Below are 21,682 nucleotides of genomic sequence, written 5' to 3'. Positions count from 1 at the left end.
TGCCAAATGAAGCAGGTGTCTGTGAGGCCTAACAAGCTCTTTTCACTGACCCCTATAGATGACGTCACATGCACTAACGAACTTCACTCCAAACCAGCCTGCTACATTCATGCCACTACCCATGTCTGTAATTTATTCAAGGCCAGGACCAGGAATAGTGTGATGGAGAGGGGGAGATGGTGGTGTAGGGGCAGTGTGCTTGAATATTAGTGTGCTGCCCTCCCCTGCAGAGAGAAACTGTGTCATAATGCCGGACTCCTTTTATTATTCAAATCAAGGCTATTGTCTCTGTAAGCGACCGGCTCCGCTCTGTGCTGCAGAACAACCAAAGCACTATTCGCTGGCTGCAGAAAATGAGTCCACTGCCATATGCTGAGGAGGTGCAGTTCCTGAGTTCCCTAAGATTGTTGTCAATTGTAGTTGTGCTAAATCTATCAGATTAATTGCTAGGCTATATCTTAAAAAAATATGTCTATGTTTTTCCCAAGTGTGTAATATGGCTCTAAAATTACCCAAAGAAAACAACTGTTGATTTAGTGTAGATTCTGGGACAAAAAGAGAGAGAGAGAGAGAGAGAGAGAGAGAGAGAGAGAGAGAGAGAGAGAGAGAAAGAGATAGATGTGTTTGCTGTTAAATTTGCTACTTGTGTTATGATAAAAGCATCTTTTCAATTCATGTCCCAGCAAATTGCCTATTTGTGTTGGTAGTCCTGCATGATTGCCTCAATTGTAGTTTGAACTCTGATCGATACATTTTCCTGTCTCTATTTTTGGGCAGTGAAATTATTCAATTATTCTGTTTTTGTTGTACATCTGCGTTTGTCTTTGGTGGGGGTAGTGGTGTTGGTGCGTAAAAGTCCCTGTAAGGCCCAATGTTGGATGCTCTGCGCAGAGAGAGAGAGAGAGAGAGAGAGAGAGAGAGAGAGAGAGAGGAGGAGGCGGAGTAATACCAGACGCTGGGACAGATCGGGAAGCAAAAGTTTTTCAAAAGTTTCAGGAGGTTAACCGAGAATCACAGCAGCCGTGGCCGAGCTGCGAAGGATAATACGTGATTGGGACCTAACGCGACGCTTTCCGGCTGACTTTATGAACAATTCCCCATCGATTTTGGAGCCTTTATTTTTATGTGAACTTTATAAAGGATGTATTTCTACTAAAAGCCCAACTTGAAACGTTGGAAACTTTCCACCGAAATGGAAGGGGATATTCCATGGATTATTTTGTCATTTTTATTGTTTATGCATATTTGCGAAGGTAAGTCAAATTAATTAATATTAGCATATTCGTATCTATAACCAAAGGTAGACTGGACATGTCCGGGCATCCCATTTACCGTGTGGTTCCAAATAAAATTTGAGCTACCTTTGACTATTTAGGCTACCAATAAACACTGACATGTTTATTTGCAAAACTGATTTTTTACTTTTTATTAGTATTTTATTTAGTAGTTCATTAGTAGTTTGAGTTGCAGATTGTTTGCAAAGTTTTCCAAAGCCATTTGGAAAAGCCTAATTGAACCGAACAGATAACAGCTACCAGATACCGAAGACATTTAACGTTACCGCATCATGTCAATATATCATAGGCCTGCACACAATTGTTTTTGTGAATACATTTTACACTTCTGCATTGGGAAAGTGGATTTAAAATTATTTTTTTTTACATTTCATCTTCCTGCAATGGTTGGTTTCTTCTGTTGGAGAAGTCTGATGGCACTGTATGAGGGCTGATCTCCACCGAGTTTACAAAACCCGAAGAGTAGAAGTGGCTCCTGTAACTTCAGCAGCACTTTAAAAGTTTGGCTGAGGAGCGTGGGCTTGTGCAATGATGCTTAACATGTTGAGTCTCAAAAAATGTATTTATTGAATGTGGAAGGGTGAAAATTTGTTAAAGCCAAATCAGGGGGTGATGAGCCGAAGTTACATCCCCCCCAACCCCCCTTTTTGAACAAAGACCTTTTAAACAACTGAAAGTCTTCCCTCGAAACTGCTGAGCAAAGACGGTCAGAATATGATAAATGAAAATCTCTAAGACAAACCTGTTTCCAAGCAGAAACAATCTCATATCAGCATGTATCTCTATAAAGGAAACACAAATGTTTATCTGCTTTTGACAAAGTAAACAACAAACATGCGGGTGTGTCTGCAAGATGCCACAAGTGGCACTGTTATCAGTTTTAAAGAGGTTACATCAATTTGAGTAACTCCTACAGAGTGTATAGAGATCATACTATTCCAATGGTACATTTTTTTAATAGTTTTGCTGAGATATATTACAACAGGATTACATGTTCCCCCTTAGGTTAAAGTGGATGACATGAAGTCATTTGTCAGTTGTGTGGTTCTCTAACAAATTTCTCCAATTTCCACAGGGTTCCGTTGCGTGGATAAATACAGACCTTGTGAAAATGGAGGGACATGCTTAGATTCATCTTCTCGATGCATGTAAGTCGAACATATGTAAAGATCTGAGTTTTCTCCTGCCTCATGCTTCATAAACTCAGTGTAGTAAGTGTAGGCCTTGTGTGTAAATTGATTTACAAAGGCTGTTATTTGTCAGTTGGTTCTTTTAAGGTTCAGGGGAAAGATGTTTTCCAGTCTTAAACAATGTAGTGAATATGCTCTCGTAATGCCCGGTTGGCTGTTAGTTTACAACATTCACATAAAATTGGTGAAAGATATGACCTGTTGATTATGTCTACACTGATGAGCACCATCAAGCCTCAACATGTTTGGCTGCCACACTCATCTTTTGCACCTGTTAAAGAGCTTTGTCAGACATAAATCACAGTTTCCTTCTGTGTTACATGTTTTTTTTATTGTTATTTTCATTGTGTGATTTGCGATTCAATTTCAAGGCTTTTGAACATTTTTTGATGAATTGTCTTCGTTTCCTGCCTGCTTTGGGCAGGCTTTTGTTTTTTAAATTAGTGAAGTTTTTTTTTTTTGGGGGGGAACCTATTACAATAGTCAAGTTAAATAGGCTACAGTGTCTTGCCCGGGGGTCATTTGTCCTTTTTAAGAACCCTTTGGCTTGGGAAACATGTCGTGAGTGTTTCAGATGGAGGAGATACTGTCATTGATAGAACAAAAAAACTCCTTGGTTGTCAGCTGTTTCCCTCCAAAAAAGTAGGCTACATGTATAATTTTATTGGACTAGCAGTTTATATTACTTTAGGGGTCAAAGCTGAGCCAATACCAATCAATAAGGCAGACATTTTCTCATATAGGCCTATATACATTTTTAAACAAAGGTTACTACATGGTTCTGTAAAGTGATTATTCTGCCAGTAGTCGCCATTACACACTAGACAATGTGTAACCCGACTGCATGCGGAACAAGTAACTACCACCCACATTTTTTCAATCATTAGCTGGAGCCAAGATCATTAAGTGAGTCAATGTATAATTGTACGCAGCCAGATCTTTGTTTCAGTATATCCAACATCATATTACTGCCACTAGTGAAAATTAACACAACCTCTCAATGTTTTGCCAATTGTGTACATTAATCTAATCACAGGGAATGTGTTTTCTTTTGGAAGACACCATTCATTCATCAGTTGTGCTCCTTTAGTCCTTTGTGCTGTGTACATGTATGTGTACATATGTTAGGGTTTAGGAGTTGGGCATGTGTAATAACCATCCTGGTTCAGTGCAAAGACAAATGAGCACTAAAAATGCAAAGGTAAAGGATTTCTAATGGAAGAGGACATCAAATGTCATACCACACAGTGTAGAAAGAGTCCCAGAGCAGTGGAGCGGAGCGTGGACACATGAGAGTGGTCCAACCAGTCCTACACAGAGGTGAGTGGTGGAGCTGCCCCACCCTTTCCCCTGGGAGCATATAGAAAAAGGAGATCCAAAACAGCAGAAAAGATCCTTTCTTCTACCAGATACCTGCCTGTAACCTGGCACTATCAGAAAAAGGGCGTAGAGAGGGAGAGAAGAAAGGCCACAGCAAAGTGAAGCCAATACGGAGTAGAAAGACAGAAACGCAGAAATGCAGATACTTGTTTTGGCATTTGAAAGGAATTTGGAGAACCAGTAGAAAATAACCTTGGTTGAAATCACCACTGTTCCACAGAACCACACACATTGTTCTGTGTAGTAAATGTTCATCTGTTCCTGATTGTTGTTCAGCCACTTAGTTTTTAAAAAGATATTTCTTATGGCAAGTAGCTTCTCAAGTGACAGTAATACTCAGCTACCATTGTTACTGTCCCAGATACCAATGTATCCTCTGTATTGTTGTTGTTGGCAAGCACAGCTATGATACACCACACTATAACTTTACCATGCAAGAAAAGTTCTATATTTTGTTAGTTTCTTTAAGTGCGTCTCTGATTGTGCTGGCTTCCTCCTCATGTGACTTATGCCACATTTCCACTGCATGGTGCCGCACAGCTCTACTCAACTCGACTTGCTCTTTTATTGGTTTTCCATTAGCAAAAGTTGTGGATAGCACCCTGGTACTATTTTGGTACCACCTCGGTTGAGGTCCCAAGCGAGCTGAGTAGCTGATACTAGAAGGTGGAGTTAAAACACTACAGACTACTGATTGGTCAGAGAGAACCATCACTAGAGCAACACAGAACATCGAGCCAGCCCATGCAGTGGAAATGGGGCATTAAAGGTTGCAGGCCAGAATTGCTGACAGAGTATTACAGAAGTAAAATACTCTGATACCCATTTCACCTTTTTCAGTTACCCAGTAAAAATCAGTTCATGCTTTTAGTCTGAATGAGTATTCCAAACTGGCACCATGACCCTGCTCCCAAACTAGGTACTAACTTTCCATTAGATATTGGCTGAAACTGCTTATACTTGCTTGTGATTGCAAAGACAGTTGGGTATGATATTGAATGAGTGGTTGCATTCACTATTAAAGTGATCAAATTAAAAAGAAAAAGTTACACAAAATCATCTGCCAGTTTGAAACTCCAGTGTACAAACACTGCAGTGACTAAGTGCAACTACAGTTGTAAACCAGGGTATTGTGTGGATAGGGAAATCCAGTTATTTACCTATGACCAGCACTCTGATATGAGTCAACTTGTGGTAAGCTCAGACTCCATGACATACATGGGTTTATGTGAGAAATTGCATAATCAAGGTGATGATGAAGATGATTCCCATTGATATGGAAGCACTTCTTTACCATGTGGCACCTGCACTGAAACATGCCTGTTTCTGAGTCTCCAAACATGTTTGTATCGCAATGTGCGCTGGCGGAAGTGTGGCTTTTACCAATCCAGAATGTAAAGGTTGCATAGAATAAAACCCAAAGCACTTTAAACCCAAAATATAAAGCTAATTGTTTTTATATACTGTGGCATAATTTAAGTAGGCTTACTTTTGAGTGTTGGTCCAACCCCAATTCTACTGAATATCTTTCCCTCTTCAACCAGTTGGCTTTGTTTGAGGGCAACTTATAAGCACAACATGTAGGTGAGATTTTGTAGTTCTGCATGGCTATTCCAGAGATAAAATTGCCCAGAATCACTTTCTAAATAGCACTACTCAAAATGGCGTAGCTTCAAAATACAAACCTATCTTGTAATGTTAGGTTTTATCTACATTTTCTGACATTTTCTGTTTTTTGCTGAATAATGATTATAACAATACATATTACTGTATTACTGATCTTACTGTGGCCCAGAGTTTTGAACTTGACAGTGACAGGTTGATCATGTCACAGAGAGTGCAACCTACTAGGTGAGCAGTCAGGAAGTCCAGTTAAAGAGCCTTTGGCCCCTGAGCTCCGCCCTGTGAGCAGAATGGGCTGCTTTGAGAGGGCCACTGCAGCGTGGCCGGAGGAGAGATAATTAGGCAGATTGAGAGGGTGTCATTCAGAGAGGATCCAGCTGGAGGGATCAGACTGGGGGTAGGGAATGGGTAGAGGGAGGCTGGGTAGGAGGGAGGGAGTGGGGGGAGGGGGTGGGCTGCGTCGAGGACAGCTGGTGGATGTTGTGATGGTAATCCAGTGAAGTCAGATCTTGACAAAGGGGAAGCATAGGGCCAGGTGCTTTCATTGAGCAGTCAGCCGCCCCCATACTGTGAGAGACAAGCTCGTGGAGGAATGAAGCTGGTAGCTCACAGTCTCTCTAGCACATGTTGCCTCTCTCACAGTGCAGCAGCAACCACGTCCACTCTTTCCCTCTCTGCGTGTCATCCCAGCTCTGGCGGCTCATCCTCTGCCTCTGTCTCTCAACACAGTGGCAGATTGCAGATTACGACAAACTCTTCCCTCTCAGATCCTCTAAACTGAATGGACATAAATGTGGGGCTTCTCCGCTGTGTGAGGCCAATGGATGGATACAGTGGTCCTCTTTATGTTATTAATGTTTTGCTCTTGGCCTCAGTAGCAGAGTTAGCATATAAATTGTGAGTGTTTCGTTATGACCTTGCAACGCCCAGCCTCTTAGAACATGATGAAAGAGGACATCTTTGACTTTGATAGGGAGCAGACTGTCCATAAAGTGTGGAGTGCTGTTTTTTCAGTAACATTTTTTTTATCTGCTTACTTTATTTCACTTTTGGAAAATAGCAAGATCTGCACATACACAAACATATTATTTCTCCTTTTTTAAATGAGGACAAACAATCAATTTTCTCAGGGGATGGTACAACCTTTCCAACTGTGAAATACAGTACCTACAAGTTAATTTACTGAAAAAAAGGAGGCTTTGAGGAACACAATTCACTAAGAAGTAGAAATATGCACACGCCAAGGAACATATTTTGTGATGGACCGTAGCAAAGAGACATTATATTGATGGCTTAGTTCAGAGCACCTCAGGGCTAGTGTTTTCTTTGGCATCTTTATGGAGGATTAGAAAGGAATGCTTAGTAAGATTCCTCCTGTCTCTCTGGTGCTTTCAGGTTATTGTCCATACCATTCACCCTGGTAGCCCCTTCAGGAATGCCTTTAACAATACTGTCAGCGTAGTCTCATTGAAAATGGGATGTTTGGAATGACTTGTTTGATTTGCAATTAGTTTCTTTGCAATTTTGTCAGGCAACATATAGCCCATATCACTCATACTGTCCTGACAGGCAGATGGAGCCATTGTCATGTCATTATCCAGGTAAACTAATGCATTTCAGACCCAGCAGTTTGAAATAATTTAATAGATCAGTTGTCATGTCTATAAGGAGATGAGTACTATCTCACCAAGAGGTTACAAGATCATAGGGAGGAAAATTTGGGTTTGTTGTCCTTTTTTCTCTCTGTGTCAAGACTGGAGACTGGGAGATGTGGTTCCCAGGCCCCGTCACAGGAAGTGGTGCCTTCTGACCTCCCTGCTACGCACATCCTGTCGTATCAGAAAAGCTTAAGCAGCTTTACTTAGTGTACCCAGTTCTCCAAGCTCCTCAACTTTCTCATCTTTCGCTCATGTCTGTGTGTTCATTAATGTCAGGTTTGCCATGATTGTGAGTTGGCACACCATCATCCAGTTAGGATTTGTGTATTATTTTACTTTTTGGAGTCAATGTACTGTATGTCTGAACCACATGCTTATGTAGGGATAAGCCTGCCTCTGAAGTCTCATCCCCTGGTTGTTTCTTCTTATACGGTAGAACATGACTTCTGAAGAGACATGCAGGCAGGCCTAATTGGAATAACTGAGGTTTGCATGCAAAATTTCCCTAGTCTCCCTCCCTTTTTAGAAGAGGAAGGGATGGGTCCGTCAGTAAATGACTCAGGAACAGGCATTAACTTTTCCACTAAGCACATTTTCCAAAGACAACTGGATGTTAATGTTTACCTTTTTTTAATTTAAGATTTATCAGAGCTTTAAGGAGTAAAATACTGTGTCATGTGGAAATAGAACAAACATGCTACATTATTGTAATTTGTCATAAAATGTTTCATCAGGTATGACTGACCCACACTCTTCTTTAACATCTCTAGTACTTCTTTGGATGTCAGCAGTTGGGATGACAGACATTCTGTGGCTGTTTACTAGTGTTCTTGTTAGCTTATCATTAAGAACCTTTGCCAGTGCACTGTCAACACATTTCATTCTTTCTGGACTATAAGCATGTGAGTGCTGGTCAAGTTGTGCAACATTTTTAGTCAACATTATTAAATCTTTTCATTCCACTTTAATTGTGCAGCAAATGTTTGCTGTGAAATTAATAGCAATACAGGCAATTAGAAGGTCTAAGATGTCTTTTTGTCACATCACGTTTTTACTGGCTGACTTTAGACAAAACATTGGACAAGGCATTGTAGTTGATCTTTCATGTTAGGTTGGGGATGGGGTCTTTTACATTTTTGTTTCAGAGTTTAACAGAATCTGGTTCAGTTTAGGTGGTTGGGTGGGGTTTTTGTGGTTGAGTTCAGTGGAGAATGCTTTGAAAGACCTCGACCCTGGGATTCATGCAATGTGGTTATGGGCAAACGCGTTGCTATTTGAAAAATGTCAGGGAGTATTCTTCCAAAAAATCTGTGGAAACTTGATGCAAAATTGTTCCGATAGTGTATGCACTAATAGTTTAAAAACTACTAGATCTTGTCACACCCTTTTCATAGCAGCATTACAGAGCAACAAGAGTACAATTTTTATTGTCTTTTTCTGCAGAAGATCTGTGCAATTTCCTTTGTAAAAGGAAATGCCATTTTCTTGGCATTCTGGATTTATATTCTTAAACTAAATCTGAGGGACTGTGAGAAGGTGAGAAGGAAGCACTGATAGCCGTCTTAACTTTTTAGTCCGATTCATTACTGCTTTCCCTCAAGAGAAAGTTAAATGTCCTTATATTCACATGTTTAATATTCATGCTCTGGGGGTGCTCTGGAAACCTCCTCCTGGAGATTTCAATAACTCCATTGTGTGTCTAAGCACAATTGTTGAAACAAACTTTGCACTTTAAACTGTGAAACACGCATCCTTTTAGACATGATCTTACTTCATTATCAGACTGAATTGGTCCCGCGCCGTGCTTAGTGCTACCTGCATATGTAGGGGAGCAGTTGTCTGAATTGCCTCAACTGTCCTTACGAAACCCTGTCTCCCCCTTTTTCTTACTCTGGCGCTCTCTCTCCATGGGTTACTGTTGCCAGGCTACAGCCCAGGCCTGTTGGTCCGTGTAAGCCCAGGCCTGAAAGACTAGCTGTTTGGGTCACTCCCCCCCCCCCTCCTCCAACACTTTCATACAAAGGAGTTCTGACTACTTTAGCTCTTTTATTTGGGCCACAAAACACTCCCCAACCCCCAATCTGGCTCTTTGCTGAGAAAGGGAGAGCCAAGCTGGGGAGAGCAGAGCAGAAGAGGCTGTTGGAAGGAGGGGTAATGTGGATGGGCTCCTGTTGGCAGTGTGGTGTCAGTATGGTTCCTGCTTGCTTGTAGAAAGGAGTGGGTGAGGGAAAGAGGTCTGTGTTGAGAGAAAGAGACACTGTAAGAGTTTTCACAAAGATTCTAAAATTAGTTCTCATGCAATATAGAAGTTGAAATCTTGCCCCAAGTCAAAACATGGTGGTTCTGTTGTTGTTGCTTTTCCTCTCCATTTGTTTTAGGAAATGCCCTCTAAGATAGGAAGACTCTGTTATATTGTTGCTTTGTGGAGCATGACTGTGTGTATGAACCATGTCAGAGATTACAGCCTCTTTGTTCACAGGTGAGCCACCCTGTGACCTCTGGCAGAGTAGCTGCTATTGTATAGCAGAGGATGAGCTCAGGTTACCCTGCTTCAGTGACCCAGAAAGCAGGAAAACTGGCATTGTGTTACACCAGTATAAATGACAGAACCCACTTGCATAAATAAAAAGTTTTAGATGACCCTCATACTTAATGCACAACGACTGAGATATTGTCATATTTCAAATTACAAAAAAGTTTTGCGAACCATTTGCACTTTAAACGCTTCTTCATTTAATGCTTAACAATTGCCATCTTTTTCTTCTTTCTTCTATTACTTTCTCTGTGGATCTTCTCTTTTATGGGTTCACAATACTTCCCTTGCCCAGCAGCTGAGGCTGGTCGTAAGTTTCTTTTCTTTGTGTTTGGGTGTGCAGTGTTGTTGCATGTGTTTGCTTTGTTGCAGTGGTGCCTTCGTGTAACAATCTTTAAAGTTCTTTAAAATGTTAAGAGGAACTGTTAATGCATGTGTTTGTGAAAGATGACCACATCTCTTGAGTGTTGTGAAATGGTGTGTGTGTGTGTGTGTGTGTGTGTGTGTGTGTGTGTGTGTGTGTGTGTGTGTGTGTGTGTGTGTGTGTGTGTGTGTGTGTGTCTGTTGTGTGTTGTGTGTGTGTGTGTGTGTGTGTGTGTGTGTGTGTGTGTGTGTGTGTGTGTGTGTGTGTGTGTGTGTGTGTGTGTGTGTGTGTGTGTGTGTGTGTGTGTGTGTGTGTGTGTGTGTGTGTGTGTGTGTGTGTGTGTGTGTGTGTGTGTGTGTTACTGGGCTTTTCCCATGAGCAAAGCAGTACAGTTGTTCCGGCTTAATGTCTGGCAGGAGAGGTAGATGCCAGACACTCAGAGGTGCACTGACAGATGTGGACAGATGCATGGTGCCGGGGCTGCAGCTGGCAAAAGTCCTCATGTGTTGACACGGGGAGATTACCCATTCTGGCCATCCCTCCGCTGCACTGAAAGACCTCCTCCTCATCTGCTGCACTCTCTTCCTCAAAGGTCAGATCGACACTCACTCACTAAATATGACTCAGGGGCTCATTGCACAACAGCAGCCTGCACCTGCCTTCCACATCGGCCACAAATAAGGCTGGGCCCAGACGAAGGCAGAGTTCCTGCCCTGCTGTTCCCAGAGTCAATGGAATCCACAAGGTTGTAAAGAGCCTGATAAGGAGACTCTCAGGTGCACCAGGACAAAGTTGCATGTCTCTCACAGTCTCTGCCCTGATAGCACTCTGATTTATGTGTTATGGGAGTAGCATGTTGGCAATGAGTCAGGTCTAGACAAAAGAATGTGTGTTTTGGCTGCTCACTTAGTGTGCATTTGTAGGGGAATACAAATAATTTATCAGGCATAACTACTATCGACATTCCTACACACCCACACACGCACATGCACACATTTACACTAAGACACACACAAATAAACACCAATGCACTTCATTCTCATAGCTGAACACACTTTATTTTATTCAAATACCTGGTGTTTTAGTCTCTGTGGTGCGACATCAACATGTACTTGGACACATAATACTTCCTGGAATGAGTTAGAAGTTATTCGTCATCCATAGAGAGTCATGATAGTCTTTGGGAAACAGCCTGTTAAGACTCTAGCTCTTTGGCTTTCATGAGCAGTCAAATGCCCACAGTAGTGTGGCTCCAGAAGAATGTGTCTTTCAGTCGTTCAGTCTGTTGTATTTTTCATCTCTATAACCAACTTTCTTCCTCAACCCTTTCAAAGTCTTCTTTGTGCCACATTTGGGTTTCATTTTTTTAGTGACACCCTAGATTCCAGACATAGTTAATTTGCCTCTAAATAAACCCAGCCAGGCCATGACAAATAGCCATGGGGACCAAGGGTGAGGGGTGGTCAGGGGTATTTGGTTGGGTGTCAGGCTTGTTTGTTCGTCTGTGAGGTTGCTGGGGCAACAGGGATCATGCGTTCGGAGTGAGTGCAGTGTTTTCATAGCAAGGGACAAGGGATTACAGGAAATATGACATGACATTCTCGCTGAACCAGACCAGTCTCTCCTCTTCTTCGCCCTCTCCACCAATTCCACCTTCTACATACATTCTCTCCTGCAGAGCAGCCCCACCTCACTCCCTGCAGCCTGAGTGACATTATCATCACAATTAGACGGGGGACCTGTGACATTTGACCTCACCGCGCAAGAGAGGAGGGGGTTGTTAGGAAGAAAGCCAAGCTGACGTTCAGGGGGGTTTAAGGAGATTGAAGAGTAGCTGTAATAACCCTCTAAAGGTGGTACACCAGTGCTGCTTCACTTTAACTTCTGCACTAAGCTCAGTGTCTTACTGCTGACCTTCGTCATGGAAAAAATCTTTATTCCTTACAGCATTTATAGTTATTACGCTTAGATATTTGATTCATTTTTATAGACCAACAAACTATTACTTTGGGGACATTTTCACTGCACTATTTCTGTGTATATGCATGTTGATACGCCTGTGTGCCTGGCTCCTTCATGCTATCTCTGTAGCTCCTTCAATTCACTATTGTCTTTGTAAAACTGGGGGGGGGGACAAAGTAGTGGTCTGCAGTTTTTCTGAACCAGAGCAACAGTCAGAAATAAAGCTGGTAATTTCAGTAAAAATTTAGATCTGGATCAGTACATCCTTCTTAGTTTACCTGGAGCAACTTCTTTCTCCTAGTGAGGGGAAAAAACCACAAAGTCGTTTTAGTCTTCGTTATAGTTTATTCGGGGGAAAGGTACATAAAGGATGAACTAACACCAGTGTAGCGGTGATGATCCTGTAAAAGAGAATAGATGAAAACCCATTGTTTATCCTGCCCAGGGGTTCTTCTCCAATGAAAGAGAAGACAGAGCCCAAGGGCTGGCCAACACCCAGCCGTCACTGCTCTGTCATCAGCATCAAACAGCCTGTTTGAAGAGGGGGGTTTGTCCCACTGTGGGTGTAGAGTTACAAGCTCACACTGGACTCTCTAGTAAGTCCAAACCTTGTCTAAACACCCATAGTACCTCTGCAGAGAGCTATAGGAAGCCTTGTTTATGTTTATCTCAACTTCTTAGTGGAGAAGGTTTAGGTCAAGCTACACAACATCTACACAGCCCGCGAAAGCGATGCGTTAGAGCAGCAAAAGCAGCTTCAGTCCTCCACCTGTGTCTACATAGGTCAAGTTCAGACAAATACACAATCCCTGTAGATACGCACGTAGAACGCAAGAAAATAGATTTTAAGCGTAAAAATGTACTTCGAGTCACGTTACGCACTAGTGAAATTGAGCAGTTTACCTGGCCTGTATAGGCAACTGTATTGATTAAAATCTGTTCAGTCAGACGCACGTGAGATGGATGACATAAAAACGTGTCTGAAATGCCTCGTGTACACAATGCTAATGTTTCATCAGAATAATTTTCTGTTCTATCAACATACAGTCAGTGGAAGGAGGATGTGTTGTTTCATTCAAATACCACAGCTGCATTTAGTTCATGTGTGCTGGTTGTAGTCCTCCTTTTTCTCATGTCAGTATTTGTTGGCAATTGTTAAATTTCCAGACTGTTGTTTCTGGGTGTGTTCTTTTTCATATATGAGAACAGAAACAAGAGCTGAGGTGCGGAAAAACTGTAACAGTGAAAGAATGTTAGCTGATATGGAGAAAGTGAAGCTTTCCAGCTGGAAAAAACACAGAGAATGTGCCTTTTGAGGCCTATAAGACACAGAGAGATGGCCTTCCTCATTTGTGAGTGCATGTGTTTCTCACTCCATAAACAATGTATTACACGATTAATACTATTGGGGTAAGCTGTGTTATTACATAAATCATTCTAGGGCCCAAAAGCATTACTCAAGCCATTGTATGAGTCAGGCAGCAGGCCTTGCCAAGGTGTTATTGGGGCCCTGATTGCCAAACCCAGAACATGATTAAAATTGGGCTACACTGGAGTTTGAGTGTCACAGCTCTGTCTTTACTGTAAATTACTTGGCTTGTCATCTTGTGACCTGTTTCGACTTGTAGGAAGACATCCTAATGTATGTGTGAATTTGTTTGTACAGATGTCGTCCGGGATTCATTGGTCCTCTCTGTCAGCACCTGGATCCCTGTCATCGATCGCCATGTCTGAACGGAGCAGCTTGCAAGAGCCAGGTGGTCAATGGTAACCCACAATTCACCTGTGTGTGCCAGAGAGGGTTCAGAGGTACATCTATAAGTATTTGTCTTCATTAGAAAGATAAGATGTGAGAAGGGTGATTGAAAGTTCCTATTTTAACTGAATACAATTCACTATGTAATCTCCAGGCCAAGACTGCTCTCTCATTGATGCCTGTGCCACAAGTCCCTGTGCCAATGGAGCCCGTTGTGCCAATTGGAATAACCACTACAACTGTTCCTGCCCACCTGGCTTCCAGGGAAAGAACTGCCGCAATGACATTGACGAGTGCCGCAAGCCTGGCGCGTGCCTCAATGGTGGTCTCTGCATTAACACCCATGGGTCCTTCCGCTGCCAGTGCCAACCTGGATACAGTGGGCGAACATGTGAGGTGTCCACCCTTCCCTGTGCCCCATCTCAGTGCCTTAATGGGGGCACCTGTCGACAGACCAGCGACCATTCTTATGAGTGTGCTTGCCTACCAGGTAGAATAGCTCTTTATCAGCATAATGGAACACACAACCACATACACAAAATCTGTTGTTTTCCCAGGCCATCAGCACAGTGCTACAGGCATACAGATTATCCCAGCCTGATGACGTAGCTGTTAGTGCTGTTGCTGGGATTTACTCCTGTCTCCCAGGTCAGCTTCCTGTCTGCTATTAATAGCTACCGATGGAGATGGTGGGAGAGTCGGAGAGGCAGCCCATCGTCACTCTACTCCACTCTGCTCTTTTCACAACAGAAGGAATTTACTTTATGGGACCTCTGGTTTCCCACTGGGGAGCTGACAGGAAATGTCTCTTGCCAGAGAGGAAGTCATTGAAACTGAGATATTATAAAACAAGCAAACACTGCGGGGAGTGCAGACCTCTGAAGCAGGCAAGAGTCACACGGCTGTTGCTGGCATCATATGGGAACCATCATGAGAAGATGTAAACAATTAGACACCCTCTGAACCTTTAGGCTGCCCACATTGCCCCACACCTTCTCTAGTGTGGGAAATATCACTCAAGGTCATGAGTAGAGTGTCTGGAACAGGAAACACTGAATGTTTAATAAACTTTTAGTTGGTGTGTGTTACTGTGTCAGTGTGTCATAACTCTTTTCTCTCTCCATCTGTCTCAGGTTTTGAGGGACACAACTGTGAGAATAATGTGGATGACTGTCCAGGTCACAAGTGTATGAATGGAGGAATATGTGTGGACGGAGTCAACACCTACAATTGCCAGTGCCCACCAGAATGGACAGGTACAGCTCTATTTAAATCATATTAGAAATTTTATTTTGGATTATATATATATATATATATATATATATATATAATGTGTGTGTGTGTTGAGTATAAGCCAATGTGTCATCTAACCACACTAGGGCAATACTGTGCTGAGGATGTCAACGAGTGTCTCATGCAACCTAACGCCTGCCACAATGGGGGTACTTGCTTCAACACAATCGGTGGTCATACCTGTGTCTGCGTTAATGGTTGGACTGGAGATGACTGCAGTGAGAACATCGATGACTGTGCCATAGCTGTTTGCTTCAATGGTGCCACCTGCCATGACCGCGTAGCATCCTTCTTCTGCGAGTGCCCAGTTGGAAAGACGGGTAAGTGGGTTTGTGAAATGGCCTGTGTTCCACTCGTAAGCTGTTTTCTCATGTGAACTCTGGACAAAACAGGGGTTGACAAGATTGTCCTTGTCGGGCATGCTCTCACTTACTATACTTTGTTTGGTTTAGGCCAGGGGTGGAAGGGTAAGGTTTGTTTAGTGTTTTGGTCCAACTGATTCGGACATTTGTGTTTTCACACACAGCTTTTACGGGTAATGTCTAGATAATTTACGGGTTGCAGTACATGTGTAAATGGAGCTTCATGGCTTGCTCCTAAATTGTTGATTTCATTTGTTTTCTTTCTGTGCCGTCTCCACAGGTTTGCTGTGCCACCTTGATGATGCATGTGTGAGTAACCCCTGCAATGAGGGGGCAGTGTGCGACACCAACCCCCTTAACGGCCGTGCCATTTGCACTTGTCCTGCTGGATTTGTAGGAGGTGCCTGCAACCAGGACATGGATGAGTGTTCGATTGGTAAGTCTGACTTTTTTTTTTTTTAACAATTCTCCACTCTCTACTGTGGTCATAGGCTCTCCACTTTGTCTTTTTGCTAAATGTGTTTCATATACTGAAACTTAGCCTTCTCTCTGCAGGTGCCAACCCATGTGAGCATTTTGGAAAATGTGTGAACACAGAGGGCTCCTTTCAGTGTCAATGTGGCCGGGGATATGCCGGACCAAGATGTGAAATTGACATAAATGAATGCCTGTCCATGCCCTGCCAGAATGACGCCACTTGCCTGGACCGCATTGGAGAGTTCACCTGCATCTGCATGCCAGGTATTCAGGGCTGTTATGTTTTAGCATTGCCAATAAAACAATACAGAACACCTCAATTCAGCCCAATGTCATTCACTTGGGACAGTCCAAACCAATAGCAGACTGGAACAATTATTATTATTTAAACTTGACATAGCATCATCTACAGTTCTGCCATACTGACTGCCAGTGTAGAGTGTTATGTAATGCATTCCTATTGATGTTGGGGGTATGGAGGCCCTGCTCTACTCAGTGCACTATACAGCCAGACAGGGTATTAGTTTGGACTAAGTGATGGTTTGGACACTAAGTGACAAAAACACAGTGAAACTCTCACGCACAGTCCTACATGCATCCTGGGGTTTTGGGAACTATACAAATTAGAGCTGGGAGTCGGGTCTATAGGACTGTATGTGAGAGAGGGCGAGCAGTTAGGGGGAGGAGTGTGCTGTGAATACTAATGAGTGGTAGAGTGGTGGGAATGGAGCGGAACAATAGGGCCCCTCTGTGCTCCACTTTGCACCCCTCATACACACAGAGAGGGAAAGAGGCCTTTTCCCAGAGCCTCTCCCCCTCCCCCTTCATTTCCAGAGACAGGCCCTTCCTCTTCACCCTCCTCATCATCAGCCAGCCTGGCAAAGCTCATGTGGAGCTGCTGATTATTTCTGATTCCACGCTAGCCTCTCCCTCAGCACTCTGATCCACACTCTGTTTCACCTCAATGAAGGAGCCCTCCATAGTTTGCTAACGCAGAATGTATAACATGCATCTGGTGAATGGGATACTGACCCAGAGAGGAGTAATGCTCTTTTGACAGTAGGGTGTGGTGATTTCAGGTCAGTAGAGTGGGAACACTGGGGATGCTCTAGGGATCCTTTATTCCATCCTGTGGTTCAGCAGAAACTAGCGTCAAAAAACTCTGAGGCCTCCCATGACAGAATAGTTTCCCACAGATCATTTCTCCATTGCAGAGTACACACAAATACATGCACACCATGCTGGCTTGAACTGACGTACTCGTACATAAAAACTGGACATAGTGAATATGATTGAGCGGCAAAAACATAAATGTATTCAGATTGAACTTCTGTCTTTCAGGCTACATGGGGACTTACTGTGAGGTTGACGTAGATGACTGTGAGAGCAACCCATGTGTGAATGATGGCATCTGCAGAGACATGGTCAATGGCTTTACATGCACCTGCCAGCCAGGTAAGACTTTATTTCTATTCCCTGTGTTGATTTCTGTCCCTGTGAACAACTCCAATTCAGTGACAGCAACAGTAAAATCAGAGAGCCAAAGTTTAAATGTCCCCAGAACCAGAGGATGGGGGGACGGCCTTGCTACTTCTGCCTGCTGGTGTTTAGGGCCACCACTCATATAAAAAGGCAGGCCCACAAGGCTGCCTATCCTATCCTCCTGCCATGAACAAAGACACTATTGTGACCCCCATTCCCTCCTCATTGGAATGTGGAAGGGACAGCAGTCTCCCTCATCTTGCCCTGGTGGTGGTGGGGAACAGCAGTCCTGTTAATGAGATTCTTTTCCAGGTCCTCAATTTACATCTGGGACAGACGTCCCCTCTCCACCCCCCATCTAGCTATTGAGCTGGTGGAGCTGATGCAGAAAGGGGAGAGGGGGGTTCCCTAAAAGAGAAAACAATCCCATCGTCTCCTCTAACCCCCCCTTTAGCAGCCCAAGCACCAACACACAGACCATCGTGACACTGTTAATCAACTGAGCACTGTGCTACCAATGCACCAATTCACCCCTGTCTGGGCACTGTGCCCACTGATTTCAAGCCTTCTCAGTTTCTCAAGCTTTTCAAGCCAGTAGGTTTTAGATTAAATATTGTTAATATTTGTATTGTTACTATTGTTGTTGTTAAAATGATCTGTTTCTCCAGACATTCCATATAATTGTTTATACTGTATATTGAGTCCAGACATTCCAGTGTAGAGTCAGCATTGTGCAGACACTTGGAAATGTACAATAACCTGAAGTGCGTACATTTTGCTGCCCAGATATTTCATACCACCTAATAGCAATATTTATTTATTTTCATATCCACATTGTACGCACAAGATTGTAAGTCCCTTCTCAAAAACATTATCAAGGTCACAGGCTTTCCATTGCATTTTGTAGTGGTCCTCTTGGCATTGGTCCAAGTGCACAGATGACATGTCCTTAACCAGTCGAGACACTCTCAAACCCAATCTTAGCCAGACCAACGTCACTAACCTAGCCAAAGACCTCTGCCCTTCTAAGAAGAGACAGAACTGCCCTCTGACCTGAGCACGGACCCTTCCACTGGACCTTCTTTCTGACCCTTCACCTCTATGTTTGCATGTCCCAGGGTTTACTGGCACCATGTGTCAGATCGACATAGATGAGTGCGCCAGCACGCCCTGCCAGAATGGAGCGAAATGCTACGACCGACCAAATGGGTTCGAGTGCCGCTGTGCTGAAGGTAAGGGCTTCTGTACCTAATATTTGTCAGTGAATAGTTGTACACAGCTCAAGATGTCCTCCCAGCAGAAGAGCAGATGAGCCTTAACCACTTGTTGGGCTATGTTTGGTCTTTGTTAAGTGTTCAGTGTTTTGGGGGGTCAGCGATTTCTCTGGATGTCTGCTGGCCAAGCAGACTGACTTGAGGCCCCTAATCCCCGTCTTTCCCTCGTCGGCTCTCAGGATCATGGGGTCACTGAGGACCAGCAGTTGCCAAGAAAGGAGCCTTGGTCATCACCCCGACATCTGTTCATCTGTTAAACCCCCACACACCACCTTATGCTGCTTTTTAACTTTCATTCCTTCACATTTAGTCAAGTACATGTTTGAAAACAAGCCCATATACAGTGAGCTACATTGAAGTTTGTCACAAAGGCTGCGTGTATGATCATACTGTGTGTATACATTGATATTTAACATGTTTGTTTGGACCAAATCCTACGAAAGAGTCTTCTTATTGTTTCAGTGGGCAGCTGCTTGGTATTCCCTGTGTTTGTGGGCCCCTTCTGTTGAGTGAAGTGGCCCTGTTTGACGTGGTGCAGTCTATTGTTCCCTCCGCCACTGAGAACAAAAGCAGTACTGGGAGGCCTGTGTAGGGCCCTTCTTTACTGCTTTGCCCAACTCAGCACTGCACTACACACATACCATACAAACCAACACTTTTCTTGCCCAACACACAAACACTGTCGACATGGAAACCACAGTAATCAGAAACCCAAACTGTAGAAGCTTTTATAAAGAAAAAGCGGGAAACAGACCGAGGAAATTTAACGAAATAACTAATGAATTGAGAAGAAGAGAAAAATTAGAATGAAATGGCCATTCAAGGAAAAACTGAAAACCGTAGACTAGAATAAAAAACAGCTTTCATTCAGAAAAAGGCTTTGCTGCATCAAATGACTCCATAAATGCCTTAACATTAATTTCCATCTATGCTTTTTTCCTGTTTAGGTTATGAAGGGACACTCTGTGAGAGTAATATCAACAACTGTCAGCCCGACCCATGCCACCATGGTACTTGTGTAGATGGCATTGCCAGTTACACCTGTAACTGTGATGCTGGCTACACAGGCTATCGCTGTGAGAACCAGCTCAATGAGTGCCATAGCAACCCTTGTCAGAATGGGGGCAAGTGTGTGGATCTGGTCAACAAGTACATCTGCCAGTGCCAACATGGAACCTCAGGTAAGACAAATAACTCCAAAATCACATAGTTAATTCAAACCTTTGAATTATTTTATTTTTTTAAATTATGTTGCGGGCAATAACAAAAAATGGAATAGCTATATCATAATTTCATATAATTTTCATTTACATAGTCTGTACTGAAGCATATTCCCCGTCATTGTTAAGATGTTTTTGAATATTTCAGCAAGCCTAATGTAAAACCTCTAACTCTTTTCTCAACAGGTACAAACTGTGAAATAAACTTTGATGATTGTGCCAGTAATCCATGTGACTATGGCATCTGCAAAGATGGCATTAACCGCTATGACTGTGTTTGCAAACCTGGCTTCACTGGTAAGGCCCTCTGAAAATGACAGCACACATTTAAGATGAGAAATCAATCCTCATTGGAAATGTTGCCAAACACACTTCTGATTGTGTCTGACATCTCTCCTGCCAGGTTCCAAGTGTAATGTGGAGATAGACGAGTGTGCATCTAGCCCCTGTAGAAATGGGGGGACGTGTGTGGATGAAGAGAATGGATTTCACTGCCAGTGTCCTGAGGGCTTTAAGCCCCCTTACTGTTACTCCCAGGTGGACGAGTGTGGCAGCAGCCCATGTGTCCATGGCTCATGCAGGGATGACATCAACGGGTATGAACTCTTACAGACTTTGTCAAAATTCAAAGTGGCATCACATATGATATCAAGGAGCAACTTGGCATGACCATCTTGCAATCTTGTTGCTAATCCCACAGGTTTCAACTTGTACATCACTGCATTGTAATTTCACCTCTGGAACTTGGCATCTTTTGGATTAATGACTATATTCCTGTATTTCCAGTTACCGTTGTGACTGTGACGCTGGATGGGTGGGGAAGAACTGTGACCTGGACAGAAACGACTGTTTGCCCAGTCCCTGCCAGAATGCTGGCACATGCATTGACCAGCTCAATGGCTTCACCTGCAAGTGTCGCCAAGGCTTCAGAGGTAAGATGGTGGCAGAGTAGCCCAACATACATCAACATCAAAAAGTACAGTACAAAGTGAGGAATACACACATGCAGCACATGCAGTAATTGAAGTCTTAACTGTGTATTTATTAGACTTTATAGACATATTTTAGTCTAAAAGATTCCTACTATGTCCTTCATCATTTTGCCCTTCCTGAATGACCATTGTCTACCTCCCCCTAGTGGTGTATTAAAAATGTGTAGATACATCACCAGTGTTAAGCCAAGTTTCAGGCTCACCAAGTTCTGTTCTGTAATGTGTAAATGTCTTCGCTGCCCCTCCAACAGGTAACCTCTGCCAGGTAAACATCAACGAATGTGCATCCAGTCCCTGTCTGAACAAGGGCACCTGTGTGGACGGTGTGGCAAGTTTCACCTGTCTGTGTGAGCTTCCTTACAGTGGACCCACTTGTGCTGATGTCCTCACCCCTTGTTCCCCTAACCCCTGTGCCAATCATGCCATCTGCACACACACCCCAGACTACTTGGGCTATCAATGTAACTGCCAGTCAGGGTGGCAAGGTAAGCTATTTTTGTATTTATCGACCCACTGCCTGCTTGTCTATTGTGAGATAATCTGTCTGGAAGCTTACAGAAATACTTAATGCATAAACACTTAGGATCTTGAATTAAACCTTACTGTATCCTTGTTTTACATTCTTCAGGTCAGTTGTGTAACATAGATGTGAATGAATGCATCTCAAACCCCTGCAAGAACCGTGGGACCTGCACTAACACATTTGGAGGCTTTGTGTGCTCCTGCAAAGCTGGATTTACTGGGCTGACGTGTGAAACGGACGTCAATGACTGTTCTCCTAGTGAGTGGCCACATAAATGTAGCGTGCTGAATTCCTATAA

The 21,682-nt window shown here is 43.2% G+C and overlaps 1 protein-coding gene across 2 annotated transcripts in view; it reads left to right on the top strand.

Annotated features, from left to right (window-relative positions):
* Nucleotides 1-956: 956 nt before the first annotated feature.
* notch3 (notch receptor 3) overlaps nucleotides 957-21,682 on the top strand; it is a 29,764-nt gene continuing 9,038 nt past the window's right edge. Inside the window, exons 1-17 of one of the 2 annotated variants that reach the window (XM_028598522.1) lie at nucleotides 957-1,253; nucleotides 2,371-2,443; nucleotides 10,428-10,635; nucleotides 13,672-13,814; nucleotides 13,916-14,251; nucleotides 14,895-15,017; nucleotides 15,141-15,374; nucleotides 15,697-15,852; nucleotides 15,972-16,157; nucleotides 17,235-17,348; nucleotides 18,494-18,607; nucleotides 19,597-19,830; nucleotides 20,056-20,166; nucleotides 20,273-20,465; nucleotides 20,656-20,801; nucleotides 21,113-21,346; nucleotides 21,490-21,642. In XM_028598522.1, coding sequence (XP_028454323.1) covers nucleotides 10,469-10,635; nucleotides 13,672-13,814; nucleotides 13,916-14,251; nucleotides 14,895-15,017; nucleotides 15,141-15,374; nucleotides 15,697-15,852; nucleotides 15,972-16,157; nucleotides 17,235-17,348; nucleotides 18,494-18,607; nucleotides 19,597-19,830; nucleotides 20,056-20,166; nucleotides 20,273-20,465; nucleotides 20,656-20,801; nucleotides 21,113-21,346; nucleotides 21,490-21,642 — 2,644 coding nt within the window. In that variant the 5' untranslated portion in view covers nucleotides 957-1,253; nucleotides 2,371-2,443; nucleotides 10,428-10,468. The remainder of the gene's footprint in view (nucleotides 1,254-2,370; nucleotides 2,444-10,427; nucleotides 10,636-13,671; nucleotides 13,815-13,915; nucleotides 14,252-14,894; nucleotides 15,018-15,140; nucleotides 15,375-15,696; nucleotides 15,853-15,971; nucleotides 16,158-17,234; nucleotides 17,349-18,493; nucleotides 18,608-19,596; nucleotides 19,831-20,055; nucleotides 20,167-20,272; nucleotides 20,466-20,655; nucleotides 20,802-21,112; nucleotides 21,347-21,489; nucleotides 21,643-21,682) is intronic. The other variant, XM_028598523.1, reaches the window with a different exon arrangement.

The sequence above is a fragment of the Perca flavescens genome, chromosome 15 (genome assembly GCF_004354835.1).
Source record: "Perca flavescens isolate YP-PL-M2 chromosome 15, PFLA_1.0, whole genome shotgun sequence".
NCBI classification, from domain to species: domain Eukaryota; kingdom Metazoa; phylum Chordata; class Actinopteri; order Perciformes; family Percidae; genus Perca; species Perca flavescens.
Note: the sequence above shows the minus strand (reverse complement) of the source record. Positions and strands in the feature narration are given on the sequence as shown.